Genomic DNA, 19,295 nt, shown 5'->3' on the forward strand with positions numbered 1-19,295 from the left:
AGCGACCCCCTGACACTTCATCTAGTGCCAGCATGACTCTTACATATGTGGCTTTGAGCGAAATGTCTCAACAGTGGTTACATTTGGGATAACATCTCCAAAGACTCATGTACTCTTCTTCACATGCTTGAATAAGAGTACATTTCAACTTTTACTAATTAGCAAAGCAACACACAAAACTGAGATGGGGAACCTGGTAAACATTTTGCCTGCCAAACATCAGCATGCTTAATTATAGCCTCACATGGCTGTAGACTAGCCTTGTGTTCGACAGGTGAATAGCATGTCGCTAAGGGCCTGGAAAAGACTTGGGCCTGTGCTGACAGTGGTGATATTAATCCCAGCGGGATGCCATCACCAGTACATAAATTCCCATATCCAAAGTATACTTCTCATAACAGTTGTCAAGGTACGGGCTGCTGTCACAGTTCATTTTCTTCCTAAAGTTGTACACATATTCTTTAAAATAATAGAAAAAGTAGAAGATGGCCATTGGGAAAAACTGCTGTGTCTAACATTTGGCCACTACAGCTTGAAACTTTATTCTTTCTTTTACATCTCAGCGTCGAGCTGTTTAAAATTCCTATCAGTCAGGTGTGTATAATACATTCAGGGACAGAAACACTCTCCACTGAAAACAGTTGATTTCAGCACAGTTAGAACCCGGTATAAGGGTGCTTATATACCTCTCCAGGTGATTTTCCCATCTTAAACCAGAGATCTGCTTTTTCAACATTAGATTTCCTCTTCCCCTCCTCCCCTGTGCCTCTCTGGTTTGCACTGACTTTTTTTTTTAACCAAAAAAAAAAAACAAGAGGAGCAGAAGTAACTTTCTCTCAGAGTTGGGAGAGGCTAGATCTGAATCTGTCTGGCCCATACTGAGTGATTTATCTCCCTGTTGCACGATTGTGTGTATGTAGGTGTGTGTCTGTGGTGTTTATGTGTGTTTTTTTCCAGCACTGTGAATGTTATCGGCCAAGGTGAGGTACTTTCAACTTAAAAGTCAATAGTTTGTGAGTGGTTTTCTGCCCTGCAGCTCATGTCACTAATCGACAGCAAAGCAACTCTATTTTCAACATTGTGTCTTTCTTTCTTTCTCTAAACATCTGTCTGTATCGCTATCTGGCACACACTCACTCTTTCCATCTTCATATCGTCTATCCAGACACTTTTTCCACAAAGTAGTTAATGTCAGACTTTCATAAATTTACATAATATAACAGAATTTCTTGGTCACTCACAGTAGTTTTCTCTCCTCTGTCTCTCTTTGTCTTTCTCTCTCTCTCTCTCTTTCTCTCTCTCTCTCTCTCTCTCTACCCGCACTCCCCCCCCCCCCAGTGCCCCCCGGTCTCCAGGTTCAACCTTTTCTCTTTCTCACCTTTTCTCCTACTCATCCTCTCTTTGTTTTGACGTCCTGTAGTTGACTGTTTTCCCTTGGATCTTCCCTCAGTCATAAATCACTGTCACCCTACTTCTAAGAGTGGAAAACCAGCTGCCAGCATCAACAATTTTGTGTGTGTGTGTGTGTGTGTGTGTGTGTGTGTGTGTGTGTGTGTGTGTGTGTGTGTGTGTGTGTGTGTGTGTGTGTGTGTGTGTGTGTGTGTGTGTGTGTGTGTGGATGTGGATGTGTTCTACCCATGTTGTGGGGGCATAAATGTGTTTACGCAGTCACATTGTGGGAACTCGCCTTCTTTATGGGGGACAAAATGCAAGTTCACGTATTTTAAATCATTAATTGTGGCGTGAAGACTTTGAGTCAAGGTCCGGCAAGTAGTGGTTATAGTTAATTTAAGTCTCCAGGAACTGAATGTAAGTCTATGTAATGTCCTCAGAAGTGGTCGAGACACAACTGTATAGGTATGTGTGTGTGTTTGTGCAAAGAGGGAGAGAGAGAGAAAAAGAGCATTTCAGAGTGTTCACCATCTCAGTGAGCATGCATTTCACCGGACTTGTTTGTGAGCCCTTCATCTCTCAATACATCTTCACACACCCATGCACTGAATATTTGTGTGTATATGTGTGTGTGTGCGTGTGTATATATATATATTTGTGCGCTTAGATGCCCTTGACCAAAACTGAGCGATGAGACTTGCCGGACTGTATCTGCTATGAAAATTAATGCCAGGGGGTTACACACAGCGGGCTTTGCATTGTACTGCTGGCTGCAGTCACAATGTGAGGAGACAGGCAAGAAGGGAAAAATAGGGTGGGGGGGCAGGGGACATGCTTAGAATATAAAGATGCTCACACAGGAAGCCAGCATACTGTAAGACCACTTTATCACTGTACTCGTCTGGGCATCAAAGAAAGATATGTGAACCCAACAGCTGTCTTAATTTATCAAAAGACAGTCTTTATTTTCAGAAATACATGCAGTATACACAGTATGCACTCAATATACGCCTCTACACATGTACGCTACTGACTTATACAACTACAGTACTGTTGTAACACTTAACACTAATGTGATTTCTTTTTTAACAAGCACTGAAAGGGATTACAATTTAAAATTCAGCTACTAGTCTCAGCAATGCTCAGTTTCTTGCACATTTTTTGAGGTTGTTTGGTCTTGCAGGGAGGCTTGATTGATCAGTTTTCTCTGTGTAGTCAGTAGAGAGACTAGTCTGGGACGTGTTGGCTTCACACGGGGCTGGAGTTGTGGAGAAATGTTTAGCCTCTACCTGAGGACATGAAATGTGCCTTATTTTATTATCGTTTTAGCTGTTTGCCAGCCAGCGGTAACCTAACCTAAATTTATCTGGCAAGCCTACAGTACAGCTGGGTTTTGTCGGTTGTGAACACCACAGCTTCATAGTGAGGAGAGAAAATGTGCAGTCACTGGGGTTAAACTAACACTTGAAGGTCAGTAAATACTTTCAGACTGTGGACTGGCGAACAGTTGGAGTTATTTACAGGCACCTTTGATGGAGCTTTGGTAAATATATTGCATCTTATAGCATCTTTAGCATCCCAATTTGTAACAATGGGTGCTATAAATTTGCAGTCTCCAAGACCAAGCCAATATAACCCTGATGACATCATCATTTTCTCACACTTGACAAAGATCCTCCAATCACAGTAGATGATATCAAACGCTGATGGAAGACTGACATATTTGTATAAAGTTGGTGGGGCTCCGCTGTACTTAGTTTCACTATTTCTCAGCTGCCACGTATTCACTGGTGATGTTTCTCCAACCCTCCCGAACTTCTGCGTTCCAGTCAGGTGTTTCCTCACGGCTTACCTGAAGAGTTCACCCTGATCTTCACCCTGGCCTTAAAGAAAGCTGCCCTGAGAGACACCATCTACCTCTTCCAGATATCTGATCAGCAGGGATACCCACAGGTGCAGCTCACTCTCTGTTTCCTCATCGCCTGCTTTGAGTGCTCCGACCTCTCTTTCCTCCCATCACCACTCCTTCCCTGTCTCATTTTCTCCTTCCCTTTGCTCTCTCTTCCTCGATCTCTCTCCTTTTGTTCATCATGCCTTTTGTCTACTCATTCCTCCTGTCTCTCATCTCTCTTTTGCATAGTCATCCACTTTCCCCTTCGATTTATTTCCTCCTGTGACACCTTTTCAATTCTCTCCCCCGCTTTCATTCCACGCATCTTTTGTCCTCTCTTATTCTTCATCCGATCCCCCCCCCCCCCCCGTCGCTCCCCGTCACTCTTCCCTCGATCATCTTCCGCTCTCTTCTTTCATTCACCTTCATTGTTATTCATGTGGGTTCCATGATGAAGCGCTGGAGTCCCTCAGAGTCCTCGTAATCACTAAGACTCTGAGGCCAGATTTAAATACTCAATGTGTATGATGGATGGAGGCCAAGTTGCCTCATTAGGAGTGATTGATTGGCTGTACTGCTCGCGTGTGTAATTAATATGTCTTCCCCTTTGCCTCATCTCTGCTGCTGTGTTCTACAGCTTTGTTAGGTGCTAGCAGCATGTACATATTACTCTTTGTTGCCAGTCAGACAGCTACATTCTTCTTATGCGTTGGCATGTTGAACGCATTGTTTGGTGTTTAATTAGCACTTGAGCATATTCATCTATCACTTTTCACCCACCCCTCTCATCGTTGTCCCCTCCCCACCTCTCTGACCCCCATCCCTCACATCTCCCCTCCGAAACCAGCTCTCTGTAGACTTCAGCGGCCCCGACGGCACCCTGTCCCTGCGTGCCAGGGGGGTGGACCCCGCAGCTGACCTGATGACCAGTGTTTTCACTGGAGAGGGGGTGGAGGCTCTGATGGACTTGCGCTGGCACAAGGTGGCCCTCAGCGTGCAACACGAGGCCGCCTCCCTCCACGTGGACTGCAGCTCCATTGAGACCAAACCCCTGGAGCCCCGTGGAGTTCTGCCCACTGATGGACACACTCTGCTGGGCATTCAGGCTTCAGATGCTCGGCCTGTGCAGGTATGGATCCATGTAGAACTGGCAAAGTAAATACTGAAATGAGAGAATTTCTGTGAGCTTTTGAGTGAGTGTTCTGCGTGTGGCTGCCCACTGCCCATGGCTACTGCAGAGCTTTTGATCAAGGTTAAGCTTCGCAAAGTAAATAAATCATCTGAACTTACTACTTAAAAGTGTGATTACCTTTAGTCTCTCTCTGTATGCGGAGCGAAATAATTTCACTGACATCCTTCATTCTCTCCATGCTTACATGTGCCCATTCATATATGTGCTTGCGTATGTGCATTTTAGATCAAAGGCAATGAGTTGCTGTTCCTGATTAAAAAAGGAAACAGACTACCTGGGAGAACGGGCCTGTAGTGAGTCGGGACTATTAACGCTGAATAGATCCAGGAAGTGTTCATACATACACTTACACATGCATGTAAACCTCCTGACAAAGTGCTTTCCTAATACTTAATATAAATGAGAAATTAATTGGCTCTCAGCCTTGTTTACTGCCTCATTCAAACTCTATTTACATTATTAAATAAACAGCCCAGAGGACTTACGGAGACCTGCAAGTTAATGGCAATCTCTCTCTCTCCCTCTCTCTCAGATGGACATTCAGCAGGTGATGCTGTACTGCGACCCCTCCCTCGCCATTCAGGAGGCCTGCTGTGAGATACCTGGGGCACGGGTGAGAATGGAAACCCTCACTAACTGTTAAACAATGATTAACAATAGCAGTGAATTTGTGTGGCGCACAGACTCTTCACAGCTGCTCTACGCTAAATTCTGTCCTGCAGCAGCTTATATAATGCAAAGAAAAGCAAACTTGAAATTTAGAAGAAATGTTCACCTTTTTGGGAAATACTCTTTTTGCTTTCTGGCAGAGAAAGTCTGTACAGTAAATATGAGGATGCAGCCAGCAGCTGGTTAGCATCGCTTAGGATTGGAAACAGGGAAAAAGCTAGCTTGGTTATGTATGAAGCTCCCTCCCACCACTCAGCAGATTTAATCAACATTGGGTAACATGTTACATCGTGTTTGTTTGATCCATACAAAAAAAAAAATTTAAGTTTGCCTTTTGTTATTGGGTACTGATTATTTGCTGGATTATTTCTTGGCTGGAGGCAGTATTTTCCTGGAGTCTCTGCTGTTTGCCTAACAACTAGCCAAGAATTTGTTCAGGACATAACCCTCTAAAAAATGGCTTATTGTCAGTCTTACTTTATTTTTGCACAGATAAAACAAATGAGATATAATGTGTTAAAGGTCCAATATTTAAGATTATGGGATCTACTGGCAGAACATGACAGAAATTGAATATAATATCATAAGCATGTGTTCATTAGTGTGTAATCACCTGAAAATAAGAATCGCTGCATATTCGTTACCTTAAAACATAACTCTTTATACCCGCAGAGGGAGCTGGTCCTCATCTACAGAGTCCACCATGGTGCTCCACCGTGTTTGTACAGTAGCCCAGAGAGGACAAACTAAACACTGGCAATGCAGTCTACAACCTCACTGCTAGATGCCCCTAAATCCTACACACTGGACCTTTAATTGGCCAACTTTGCATGTGCTGGTTGGCTAACTCCCTTTACCTTTGGACAGAGCCAGGCTAGCTGTTTCCCCTTGTTCCCAGTTTTTGTGCAAAGCCAAGCTATCTGGTTGCTGGCTGTAGGTGTATATTTATATTTATATTTATATTTAACTGATATGACAATGATGCATTAATCTTCTCATCTAACTGGACCAGGAAGCAAATAAATATTTCTGGAAACGTCAACGTGCTTTAACAAGTGTGATTGTTCAGCAGCAGCTGCCCAGGGATTCAGTGGCTTGCACAAGGATGAGTCAGTAGTGCTGATGCATCTCAGCAAGGGGCCTGGACCTTTTATGGCAGCTCAAATGAACCCATTTTAACCAGTTGTCCCAGTTGCCAGAGTGACTTATTGCTCTCACCCCAGCCCCAGCATGGGGCAAAGATGGGTATGAGTGTGGAACATCATCTCAGGAGAAGGCTTTGCCGTGGCCTTAAAATGATTTCTGTAGAGGTTTCAGGCTCACACGAATCTTAACCTCAGTCAGAAGGTGCCTTCCACACTTCAACTTATCCACTGAAAAAATTATTGGAGCAATTTTGAGACACTTCTTACCTCTTCTAAACCTAATCGAAAGACACCTGTTGCTGCTGCTTCACAAGAAAATTTGCAGTTATTCCATTTGTTGTGTTCCCAATAGCAGTTAATTATTTAACTTAAGCTTACACACATATGAAAAAGCTTTTATTATCAGTGCCAATTAACAACGGCTCGATTGTGTGCAGTTTTGTCACGTCAGCTGCTAATATTGTTTACTCCTAAAGTGTGACTGAAACCCTAATTGAAAAAATTGCTTGCTCTCTATTGCAGCTTCAGGAATACAATTACGCTATTTGTTGTTCTTTTTCTTCCTCTTCTCTGTCTATCTCCTCTCTTGATCTGTTTTTTGTGCATTTATTGTATTCAGGCGTCAGAAAAAAGCCTCATCAAAATAGAGAAGAGGCTAATTGAACATAAATACACCTTCTTGCTGATAAATGAGGACATTTATTTATAGATAAATGCCTCCTAATAAGTGAATAAATAAAGAATTAATCAGGAATATAAATGATGCAGAGAACAATCAAACAGATGAATAAAAGATATAAACAGTGAGATAAGACTTTTTTTCAGTGGATGATAGTGAGGGGAAGCAGGTGATTTAGTTATCAGAAAAAAGGGATGTGAGATGCTAACATCAGGCGCAATCATCTTCTTTAAAGATGATTATTTTATTAAAAATCAGTTCTTATCACAGCAGCAGATGGAGGTTTTGCCTACTGAAGCAGTCTGTTTTTGTCTGCTGGCATGGGAGGTGCAGGCCTGTAACTCCAGACTATTTCATGAAGGAGCCCTCCAGGTTCCTAGGCTGCCAAGTCCTTGTGACATTGTAGTTGAATGTCCAATAAAACTAATCTGGCTACACTTCTTCAGCTAGGCTTGAGTAATTCCACTGGAGGAAAACATCCGAGGCCTGTTTGGAAAAAGGTTCAATTCTGTGCGTACTACAAACAAAATAGGTAATAGGTTCATTGGTAACAGGTGATAGTATCATGATTGGGTATGAAAGGGGCCTCCTCAAAAGGCAAGGATGTAGCAAGGTTCACCACATGCAACCCACTATCACACCAAAGCGTGTAATACACCAGCTGGTGACTGGTGACGTCACTTTGGCTTGGCTCAGTCATCAATCTGCTTGGTTAGGTTTCGGAAAAGATCACAGTTTCACTCAAAATAACTACTTCCTTAAAACAGTCAACACAGGATGTTTCCATTGTTTCTACAGGAAGAGACATCCTAGAGAAAATGTGTCTTGCAATATTGCAAACATTGGAACTAAATAAAAAGTTTAGCACTTTATCAATCCTGCTTGGGGAAATTCAGTTTTTACGCTCTATTGTTGTATTTTCATTACACAAACAGAACCTACAGATACTCATTAGTGGAGGGATGTCAGAGTGATGGGGCTGCAGTTAAGGGTGTGGTGCCTTGCTCAAGGAGGTGAACCTGCACCTCTCCAGCTACCTGTTCACACTCTGTAACATGGTCCAAGCTGGACCTGACCCAGCAACCCTCCAGATCCCAGGCCAAGCCCCCTACAGACAGAGCTACTGCTGCAACACATCAAATACACAGTGAAGCATCAGACTAAATCAGGAAATATTTCACTTTTGTACTTCAGGTCAGATCTCTGGAGTCTGCCAAATGACTCAACCAGCATCAGGACGCACAAAATGCAGGGGAAGTTTTTATGTCCGATTTTCAGATCCCGCCCAGAGTGGAATTATAGGATTCAGGCTGGAAAAAACCAAAGTGTTATTTTACCTTATCTGAAATTATGTGTTCATTGTACGTTTGCAGTGCCCACCAGACGCTCCGAAGAGCCGCCGTGCTGCTGAAAATGACCTGTTGGAAAACACTTTCAACCAGGTAAATCAAAGCCTGCACCCACCGACTCACAAAACCACACAAAGAGAGACATTTCAACAGTCCGACAGAAAAAACAACAGTGCAAAACACGTGTGATCACACACAAACTGCATACACCAAACACCACTGAGAATACACCTCTTAAGCTTTAGTCATTGGAAAATCAAATACAAACACTTAAGATCCAGAAATAAATTGAGGGACAAACACAAACACTGATGATTCCATCACAAATGATCACATTACACGGTTGCCATGAGACAGGCTTACAGACATGGAGAAGCGCTTGGCCTCAAACAGCTTTGTTCTTTAGACAGGTCGAGTCGTCCTAGATGATCCTGCTGGGAAGCAAACACTGGCCTGTAGGACTTGAACCAAATGGCGCAGTTGTTTTCCTTTGAAACTCTGCTGAGGAAAACATGTTTTCTACTCTGCTGCAGTCTGAGTTTTATACGACTTCAGTTCAGTTAAGTCTGCTGGTAGCAATCGTTCAAAGTGTCGGCGGGCAGTGTCGAATGCATGACAAATAGAGCCTTGTGCAACACATGGGAGCAGTTTTTCCACAAATTTCCACGGTGCTTTTTTACGGTCGCTTCAACGCAGCCTGATACATGAAGTTTGTCCAATATAACGTAAAGGCAATTTATTTTTGCTTCCATACCCGCTTGTTTCATCATTCATATTAATGGGATCTATATCCAATTATCTATTCATTAGGGCCTGGTGTTTGTCTTGTGGAGTGCTGGTGTTAACTTAGTGCTCTGGCAGACTTCAGGACACAGTAATCAATCCCAGAGATGGCTTCAGCCAGACACAGTTACACTAACTCAGGCATCCTGTCTCTCTCTGTGTTTCTCTCTCTCTCTCAGCTGCCATTCTTTCTCCTTCTCCTCTCCTATCAGTTGACTGTGGACTGAATATAATATGTGTATTATGATGTTTAGACTTTTATAGTGTAATGTTCCAGGCCTAGTAGCATTACAACCATCTTCCTGATTACTGTGTAACAGATTCATAACAGCCATGAATGCAGCCCAGACACATTTCTGTCATATTTTCCCATTTTTATATCTATTCTATCTCCTTTTTGTTTTGCTCTGTTTCATAACCACGGACGCACATGCACACACTAACTTGAGTTGTTTCTGTTTGTGTCTGTACCTTTGCACACAGTAAATGAAAAAAAGTCCAAGATTCTAGTGTGCAGGCCAGATGTTTCTGAGCCACAGCACTGCTTCCATTAAACTTACGGAGCGACATATGAAACTCAGAGTACTTGGAATGTCATGTGTTTCGTATGTGGAAAGAGTACTCTACATTTTGACTGCGGAGTGAGCACAGGTTAAACTGGGGTTATCTGTCGGTGAATCACCATTTCTGTCACGTGTGTGCTCCTTTATTAACCCTGTAACACACAGTTTCCCCCTTTTTACTCCTTAAGCAGCCTTCAAGGGGAACTTTTACACAAGAAAGTCTGTTAAAGGTCTTGGGGAGTTGAGACTGAATGTGTGGAAAATGTTTAAGAGGGAGCTGCACAAAGTCTGGCAAATTGCCTCATGTGATGTCACTTGGGTCAGTGTGCCGGTTCAGGACTAAAACTTTGATAGACCTAGACCTCTGTAGCCTGTAACTAACATAACACACCCAAATCTTGTAAAGTTGGTGGCGGTTGGTGGTTGGTATTGTCATTGTATTGTGAGTCAATCTCTAGAATGATCTATTCTCGGCTTGATTATTGCAGTGTCATTCAGAAAAGGGTGTCCTCCAGTGTTCCCTCCACCATCTGCAGTTGGAACAAAACGCTACTGCTCGTCTATTACTGGGACAAAGAGGCTTGATTACATCACCCCTGTGCTTGCCTCCCTACAGTGTCTCCCTGTTAAATTTCAAGTTGATTTTAAAATTTTATTGCTTACTTTTAAGGCCTTAAACATCTTAGCTCCCATATACATTTCTAATTTATTGACCTGGTATGTGCCCTCTCGACCATTACGATCCATAGATGGAGCCCTGCTGGTTCCTCCCAGCTCACAGTGTGTGACTCAGGGTGACAGGGCCCCCACATTATGGAGCTCTCTGCGGACTGAACTCAGACACACTAAGGCTCTGGCTTCTTTTAAATCTCTCCTTAAATCTTTTCTTCTTAGTTAAATCTTTTTCAAATGCTTGATATATGTTTTATTTACATATTTATATTACTTACATATTACTTATTTAGCTGATTTTATTGCCTTTCCTTCCTCTGTCCTCATGTCCTTGGCCTTGTCTCATTTTATCCACCTTAGCTGGTTTTATTTTTTTCTTTTAGGGCACTTTGTTACATTGTCCGGGAAATTGCTATAAAAATAAAGTTTATTATCATTATCATTATTATTATTATTATTATTTTCTTGCTAAGAGTTAGCAAACAGCTAGCCTGGCTCTGTTTGAAGATCAGAAAACTTGACTACCAGCACCTTTAAGGGTCACTTAATTTTGTCTTTCATTTAATCTGCACAGCAATTGAAGTGTACCAACAGGGTATATGAATTTGCAGGGAGTTACATGCTGGACACAGTAACTTTGTGGAGGCTGCACTGGTTTTCTTGAAATTACAGCAATGAGATATTGTATAACATGTTGCATAGCTAGTTACTTTAATTAGTGTGAATTATTTCAGTCATGCTAGCTAAACTGAGCTAGTTAAGACAAGCTAAATAGCTGCTGGCTGTAGCCTTAAATTTAATCCTCTCATCTAATGCTCAACAAGAAAGCAAATAAACATATTTCCAAAGATTTGAACCACTTTTCCATGCTGTCAGACAGTTGAATGATGCTCACTCTGAGCAAAATATTCAACCCAAGACTCAGCCAAACCAAGCTTTTGATGTTTACACCATTCTGTCAAATTGAAATATTCTTGATATGTTGATTATATTTTACACTGACATGGACATGTTTGGCATGTTTGGCATCTTTATGATTTCCACTGGCATCTGAAATTAAGTTCTGTTGGTTTCAACAAGTTTTAGCCGCACAGCATTAGTTTGCGGTGACTGCCCCCTCAAGCTGAGGATTCCAGGACTTAGTTACCTGACAAACAGAAACAAACTCCATTTTCTGCTGATGTTAAACAATCAGTCTTTGCAACAGCTAGTCGAAATCAGGTTTGATGCACAGCTGCGTGCCACTGCTTCTGTCTGTGTGGCTCACAGCGCTTACTGTCTCCCTAAGGTATGACAAATCTCACCCACACTGTTTCATATCTTTCAACACGTATTTTCTCTTGCTTTCAACCCAGCTCCCAGTTGAAAGGCTATATAGTCCTCAGAAGGCGCAAAGGCTTCTTTGTGTCATGTTTCCTCGTTCTCAGTGTGATTCTACTTCAACTTTTTGTGTCGAAGTCCAAAACCAGGTGGAAAATGTCATCTCCCCTCCTCTCTTTGCTGAAACTCTTCCTGATTTCTCTCCTTGCCACCTTGAACAAATTGTTTGTGTTCATTTGTTCAGTACTTCCTGCGTATGTCTTGCTATTGACTTTTTTTTGTCTGATTAGTAGCTCTATGCACAGCAGGGTCCATCTCTCCATTTGTCTCTGGGCTCAAGAGGTAGAACACTTTTCTTTCTCTCCCTCCTCATCCTCTTTCATCTTGTTTTCCACTCACAGAATAGACAATGGCTGTTAATGACCCATGTGTAATCAAGATGGCCCTTATTTCTCCTTTCTCTGTTGTGCATCTGATGCAATGAATTGTAATGCCAGCAAGGTTTAAAGGGATGCACTGCACATGCAACATGGAAACAACAGCTTGCTCCTGCCAAAGATGTCATATGATGTTGATATTAGGGAGACTTTCAAATGCAACTGCTGCCATTTCAGGGAAGATCTTCAAGAGATTCAGTCACTGTGAACTGCAGCGCGGCAGCCACTGACTGGGAATATCAACTATATGCTCAATGGATTGAGAAGAATGTTGAAAATGTGGATTCATTTCTTGATACATTTTGAACAAGAAGTAGGGCTGAAACAGGAAATAGGTTATATTGCTGCCACGGTGGAGAAAACCAGACTAAATCATATTTTTGTGAATGGTCTTCAAAGCTATTTGATTCAGGTTGTTTGATATTTTTTGAGTCACTTTTGACCATGAAACCACCAACATCATCGTCAATGTGAAGCCAAATTGTTACTGGGGTCATGTTAAGATATGATGTGAAAGGAAGAAAAGGCCTGATGTTCGTTTTCTTTCTGTCTTTCTGTCTGTCTGTCTTTCCTTCTTTCCACCAGCAGGAGATTTTTGCATCCAAGGATGTGGCAGAGAAAGTAAGCCTCTCAGATCACACCCACACATACACACAGTACAGTTGACTTGAGTTTCTAATGAGACTTATGGGACGCCACAGTGGCTTAGACCAAGATGGTCGCCTCAAAGCAGGCCTCAAGCTTCCACGGTCCAAAGACAAACAGGTTAGGTACATTGGAGACTCTTGCCAGTCCAAATGGACTGGTCATTAGTCCATTGTGTACCCTTCCAGCCTGAAATAGGGTCCAGAATTAGCAAATATATGGATGAATAAAGGATATGCAGGCCATATGTGTGTATATGTGTGCACATTTATGCTGTGTGTGTGTGTGTGTGTGTGTGTGTGTGTGTGTGTGTGTGTGTGTGTGTGTGTGTGTGTGTGTGTGTGTGTGTGTGTGTGTGTGTGTGTGTGTTTTGTGCATTGGGTTGGAAACAGAAATAGTCTATCTCTATTTCCTCCTTCCTCCTTTCAGCTTGCTGACTGACCAAGGACTGATTTACACCTCATTATGCGCTGAGTCTCAGTCGGGAGTTGCTGCTGCCTATTAATTTTGTCATTCACCTACAATGGGCATGTTCTGTTCACAAATAGAATACAGAACTCCAGACGCTTCATTATGTTGCTCCTGTGTGCGCTTACTAATGCAGCTGGTCGCCTCCCGTGACTTCCTCAATCTAGGTTATTACCTGGGTTGGAGCGCACAGCTTGCCTTGCCACTGGGGGGAACACACTTACCAAGAAACAAAAGTGACTTTTCATCTCTTCTGTGAATATAGTTTCGTCAAATTACATTTTTTCAGAGTAAAATAGTATCAGTCAATTGATAATACTACCTGATATTATGCACTGTAACACAAATATGCTAAGCAGGCCTCTGTATTAACGTCATTATGGTCCCAAATGGTCTCAATATGGGGGAAGATACGGCTTCTGCTGCACAATCCTAAAGCTCAGTTAGTTTTTAATCACAGAGTTCATGCCACTCACCTTTTCCTAAATACCCCGTTCCCACCACATTATAGCAGCTTCTTGGTAATGTAAATCAAAAGGCTCAGCTCCTCCAATCGGCAGGAATATATCAAAACAGAGGGATATTCCAGAGCTGAAATCCCATCATCTACATCCAAATTGGCACTGACACATAAACCCCAAATCTAACCAAAACTACATATTTTGAAAATCTGTGTATACTGATATTAGATTTTCATTAGCATGTGCTCCTTCTTCGCCTTGTTGTTTCAGTGCCTGGCAGCTAGAGAGACGATGCCAAAAAAATGAGCCCACTGGGATGTTCAGTACCAAAGAACGAGGCTCACTGACACGACGGTGGTGCCAAAACTTCAGCCTTTTGAGATGTTAAAGCTAATACATGAGCATAGTTTTGAGTGCCTGTGTATTGAGATGTTCGATATTTGGATAATGATATAGAAACAGATAGACTAAACTGCACCAATCAATATTTGTGCACTGCATTACCTATGGATAAAATGACCATGTGTAGCATGAAAAGCATTGCTTGTAATGTCCCTAACCCTCCACAGAGTGTTTCAACAACTAGCCAGTTAACAGAAGCCTTTGGAGTATTCAGCGTTTAGTAACTAAGAACTAGTAGTAGGTAAAGACCAAAACAAGCGGAGAATATGAAACATGACTCCAAATGCATGCTAACGTAGCTCTGTGTCTGCCAACAGTGTTAAAGGCAAATCTTGGAAACACTTAATGTAACCTTAAGATACTCATGCTAACACTAAAGGGTATGTCTCGAATTGATAAAACCTTACAATGAACTTTTGCATTGGGATGTTTCATTCTCTACAGTCTATGAACTGTACTGCCAACAAGCAAGTTAACGTAGTATTGCAATTTATTGTGCATGAAGAGATCCCACTCATTTGAAACCGAAGTTATTGCTGCAAGTTAGCAATGCAATGCAATTTTATAGTCCAATATCAATTTCAATGTCAAAATTGCCCCCAAGTGCTTTACAGTCTGCACCACATACACCCTCTATCCACCCTCTATCCTTAGACCCTTTCAGATAAGGGCAAATTCACCCAAAAAACTCTCTCAATGGGGGATAAACATGGACGAAACCTCAGGAAGAGCAATGGAGGAGGTAATGCGTCAAGCTACTTCCAGGTGCCTCCAAACAGATAGGAGCTGAGCCACCCAGCGTCCTCTCCACCACGGAGACCTGGAAAGATGACAAACTACACAGTTACACAAGAGGCAAAGCTCAGGCACACCATTCACACAGAAAGGAGACAGGAAAGAAAAACACACACAGGGTGGGGGGGGGCGAGGACAACGTGCACACCAGAGAGAGCGAGAGATGAGAGGAGAGGCTGAGTCTCAGGGAGGACAAAGATCCAGATCCGAAACATCTGGAATGAAACTCTAACAGCCAGGGGAGAAAGAGAGAGAGAGTGTCCCAGGAAGACCGACAGTTCAGCTCAAAACGCCTGAGTGAAAACAGACAAGGAGGACAAACTAGAGAGAGACACACACACACAGCTTGGATGCTTATCACTGCATCTCATAGTACAAATATGAACTCATACAGTATAAATACAACGGGAACGAAGCCCAAGGAGAAAACAGTGTGTTAGACAGTGAGCGTAGTGTTTTTTTGGTGTTCCGACATCCTCAGCTCTGCTCTCAGTTAATTAATCTAAATTCATTAAGAGTGGTAACGACAGCAAAGCGGGCTCAATTACAAGGACATTTCAGTGCCATTTTATAATGCACAGTCCGCCACAGTTTGCTGCTCTTTCGCAGCAATCTGACTTTTCCATTGCAAAGTTAAATGCAGAGAATAAGCAATAGAGGCGAAGCGGCTGAGTATTTACTTGGAGCTATATGAGGACTCAGCTAAGCCCACGGTCAGACAGGAGCACGGAAAGAGTGAGTCGTCATTGCAGCTGGTCGAGCCAGCCATTGATAGATTTGTAGCTCGTAAGAGGGAGGGGCTGGCGGGGGAGAGGAGGTAGAATTACACATTGTCTCTGTGCTGTTACTATCCCGCTTTCATCGTCTCAGCAAGCTCATACTCACTGCCTCACTATATGCAAACTTGCTGGTGCGACTCCCAGAAACACTGGGTGAGGGATTTGGCTTTAATTACTCACTTCCACTAAAAATGCTTCAGTTATTTATAATGGTTTTCCTTATTTGGTATGTGTCTGCGTGTGTATGAGTGTGTGTGCCCTCCTGTGAGGAGCAGCTGGCCTGCTCACTCCTGTGCTGTGGGAATCAGACATTCCTATTGATCTTCATCTCCCATGGGAGGAGTGCGTGCGTGCGTGCGTGCGTGCGTGCGTGCGTGCGTGCGTGCGTGCGTGCGTGCGTGCGTGCGTGCGTGCGTGTGTGTGTGTGTGTGCCCACTTGCCTACCTCTCATCCTTTTTAACCGCATACTGTGGCAGCACACGCTTTAGTTTTGTGTAACAGTGCCACCACCTGGTGACTACCGAAACTACAACCCAGTTACTCCTTTCACAAGCCTCCTTCCACTCAGAGACACAAGCCCTTCAGTGAATATTAAATCCAGTATGATAATCATTTTCTCTCTCTGTGTCTGTCTGTAGTGTGCGGGTTGTTTATTCCTGAATAGGGAAGAAAATGTAAGGATCACTGATCTTTACTTTCAGTTCTTTCCATTAGAACATGTCAAAAGTGTTAACACTGCGGAGTGTGTAACTCTACGTGTGTGTGTTCCAGGTATTAAATCTCGGTGGAGCTGCTGGGTTGAAAGGGGAAAAGGGCGACCGGGTAAGTGTGTGTGCATGTGTGCGTCGTAAGACTAATATCAGTGGAATGTGTGATGTCATCACTTGTCCGGACATGCCTAGCACTGAATACTACTTTGAAGTAGTCCATTATGATGCTGGCTATAGACCAGTCCTCCACCTAGCTCAGTCTTCAGCATTCACTCACTCATCCACTTGTAATCATTCTTCTCTTCATCCCAGGGTGACGCCTGCTCTGGCTCCCATTTGGGTCCAGTAAGTAACTTTTCCATCGTGTCTCTCTCTCTTGCCACGTGCCTCTGTTTGCAGAAAAGCATTGTCTCATAATTTGGCATGCAGTGCAGTATGAACCTGAAATGTGTCCAAAAAGTGGTCTGTGATAATAAATGCCAACCAAGTGTCTCTAACCTCAGTGCACAGAGGGACCCAAGGGCCAGAAGGGAGAGAGAGGCGAGTCGGTGAGTGCCAATCTTCTGCTGCAGGTTACAGCATCACATCCCGCTGCCTCCCAACCCCCCTAACCCTTCAGCTATTTAGTTTGATCCTTATTCAAAACCTCATTTTCAAGCATCCAGTCCCAGTATTAATTATGCAGAGGGAAAGAGCATGTGCTTTGTATGTTTATTACCGAGACACACAATGAGAGTCATTGTGTGTGCATGGATTTATGTGTGCAGGTCTCTGTGACTGTCTTTATGAATACATGTGTAAGTGAACACATCTGATTCATACAGATGAATCTGGATATTCATGCACCCCAGATGATTGCATGCAGAATATCGATTGTTTCTGGTTGCTTGTGTGTGTGAGTGGAGCATATGGGTCCAGCTGGTAGTCCACACGGGTTGCTGACTGGTCACTGTGTTGTTTGCCATGCTCCAGTGGTGTGTGTGTGATGTCTCTTTAGAGCCAGGTCATTGATCCGGGCCTTGTCTCCATTCCTTCTCTCCACAGGCGCTGCCTGCCAACTGGGGCGAAGCAGTTGGGTACAAGGTGAAAGGTTTAAGAAACTTTCCGTAATGAATACTGTAGATGTGACCTTTAAATGATCATCAAATTAATTTCGAACCCCTTTTTATTTTCACTTGCCTCACTCTCTGTATGTTTCTCACCTTTTTTTTTATTCTTGCTTCTGTCTAGGGAGAAAAAGGTCAAAAGGGAGAGCTCGGTCCTCAGGGTCTCACAGGCACTCCAGGGAAGGACGTAGGTGTTTTTGTGTCTCATAATTCTTTTGTCTCTTGCTCTATTTTATTTTTCGTATGAGGTTAATTCAAACACTCAGCTTGAATTGCATATTTCCATTGCCGCAAATACTAAAATGAGCATGCCCTCTCAAACACACTTATGCACCTGCACGCACACACCCACACATATCCACTTACCCAGCCAGTTTTATCAGGCTAAGAGCGGATATTCAGTAAACTTATACGGTATTACTCTTTAAGCTCAGACTCCCATTGATATCTGCTCTCCCCCCTCCTCTCTCCCCTGGCGTTAAGTCGGCCTGTTAATGCCTGTTAGATTAGGCTAAAGCAACAAAGCTTGCACAATCAATGCTGCCTCATTGACTGTTCTGTTCATCTCTCACACAGGCAGGCGCCTATTCAGGAAGACTTAAACCTTATAATCTTCCCTGTTCGGCGCTATGATCCTGTAGACGCATGAAAAGTTTTGAGGAACAAATTACAACGTGTGTGTGCTCTGAGATATTCCCCTGGTTTCCGGCATCAGGCGCTCTCACATTTAGCTGTGCACCAGGCTAAGTGCTTGTCGTGGACAGATGGATTTGGTGGAGGATAGATTTTCTTAAGCCTCCCATCCATCTGACATTGTGAATATGAATGTGCTTGTTGATGTGACTTGAATCAGGCAGGCAGAAAATATTGCATATGCACGGCTGAAGATAATACATCTTACAGACTCTGCAATTCTTCCTCTTTCTATTTCCAATTGCAAAATGTCAAACAAATGAGGGAAATCAACAAGTGTCTAACGATTTATGCAGCCGTTTTGGAGGCAGGTTTCTGGAGAGCTTGTTTGATTATTCTGGGCTGATACTGATGATGTCACGGACCGGTACTGATGCTGTCACCTCCCTTTCTGTCTTTCACCATTTACCAGGGTCGAGCAGGGTCCATCTGTGTAGTCGGCCCCAAGGGACAGAAGGTCTGTCTGCATTAACTCTGAGAGTTTCCGCCATCAACCTGTCTGTCACCTACATTCAGTTCAGTTTGGATTTAATAGAGCTGTGCTGAACTTGTTTTCCCAGGGTACCCCAGGTGTGGTTGGTCCTGAAGGGTTGGCTGGGGAGCCAGGCAAACCCGGACAGCCAGGCCCACCAGGACTTGGAAAGCCAGGCTTACCAGTAAGTGTGTAAGAACTCAGTAAGAACTCTGGAGGCAGGAAAAAAGCCTATATGCACTTATTGTATTGGATGGTGTCATTTCACTAAATATCCTGACACTTGTCTTACAAGATGTCACTTACAGTACGTACATTTACGCTCTCTGGAGTGCATGGTGGGATTTGGCCGGACTTGACAGCCTAAAGGCGTCTGAAGAAAGGAATTTGAAAAGGTATATGTTCTCCCCCCCCCCCCCCCCCCCCCCCCCTTTCAGGGTCCTCCTGGTGAGCCAGGTGGTGCAAAAGGAGACAAGGTAAGGTCAAATTCAGAATGAGCATATATTTACAAAAATCAGTGAAGTTGATGAAGTCTAAAAAGGTTTAGCAAATTATCGCATGCTGCTCCTATTTGTGCTTTACACAGCATCACAACTTTTTTTTTTGAATCCGAGTTGTAGATAGTTGAAATAGTTCACTATATAAACACTGGAAATTGTTAGCTAGTAGTGA

The 19,295-nt window shown here is 43.2% G+C and overlaps 1 protein-coding gene across 1 annotated transcript in view; it reads left to right on the plus strand.

The window, feature by feature from the left end:
* Window positions 1-19,295, plus strand: part of col16a1 (collagen, type XVI, alpha 1) — a 64,046-nt gene that overhangs the window by 14,498 nt on the left and 30,253 nt on the right. The window contains exons 4-17 of the mRNA XM_070985397.1: window positions 3,222-3,345; window positions 4,131-4,412; window positions 5,008-5,088; window positions 8,342-8,410; window positions 12,681-12,713; window positions 16,281-16,316; window positions 16,414-16,464; window positions 16,665-16,697; window positions 16,856-16,900; window positions 17,397-17,435; window positions 17,583-17,645; window positions 18,564-18,608; window positions 18,712-18,807; window positions 19,061-19,099. Coding sequence (XP_070841498.1) covers window positions 3,222-3,345; window positions 4,131-4,412; window positions 5,008-5,088; window positions 8,342-8,410; window positions 12,681-12,713; window positions 16,281-16,316; window positions 16,414-16,464; window positions 16,665-16,697; window positions 16,856-16,900; window positions 17,397-17,435; window positions 17,583-17,645; window positions 18,564-18,608; window positions 18,712-18,807; window positions 19,061-19,099 — 1,036 coding nt within the window. The remainder of the gene's footprint in view (window positions 1-3,221; window positions 3,346-4,130; window positions 4,413-5,007; window positions 5,089-8,341; window positions 8,411-12,680; window positions 12,714-16,280; window positions 16,317-16,413; window positions 16,465-16,664; window positions 16,698-16,855; window positions 16,901-17,396; window positions 17,436-17,582; window positions 17,646-18,563; window positions 18,609-18,711; window positions 18,808-19,060; window positions 19,100-19,295) is intronic.

This window comes from Chaetodon trifascialis, chromosome 17 (genome assembly GCF_039877785.1).
Source record: "Chaetodon trifascialis isolate fChaTrf1 chromosome 17, fChaTrf1.hap1, whole genome shotgun sequence".
In the NCBI taxonomy this organism is placed as follows: Eukaryota; Metazoa; Chordata; class Actinopteri; order Chaetodontiformes; family Chaetodontidae; genus Chaetodon; species Chaetodon trifascialis.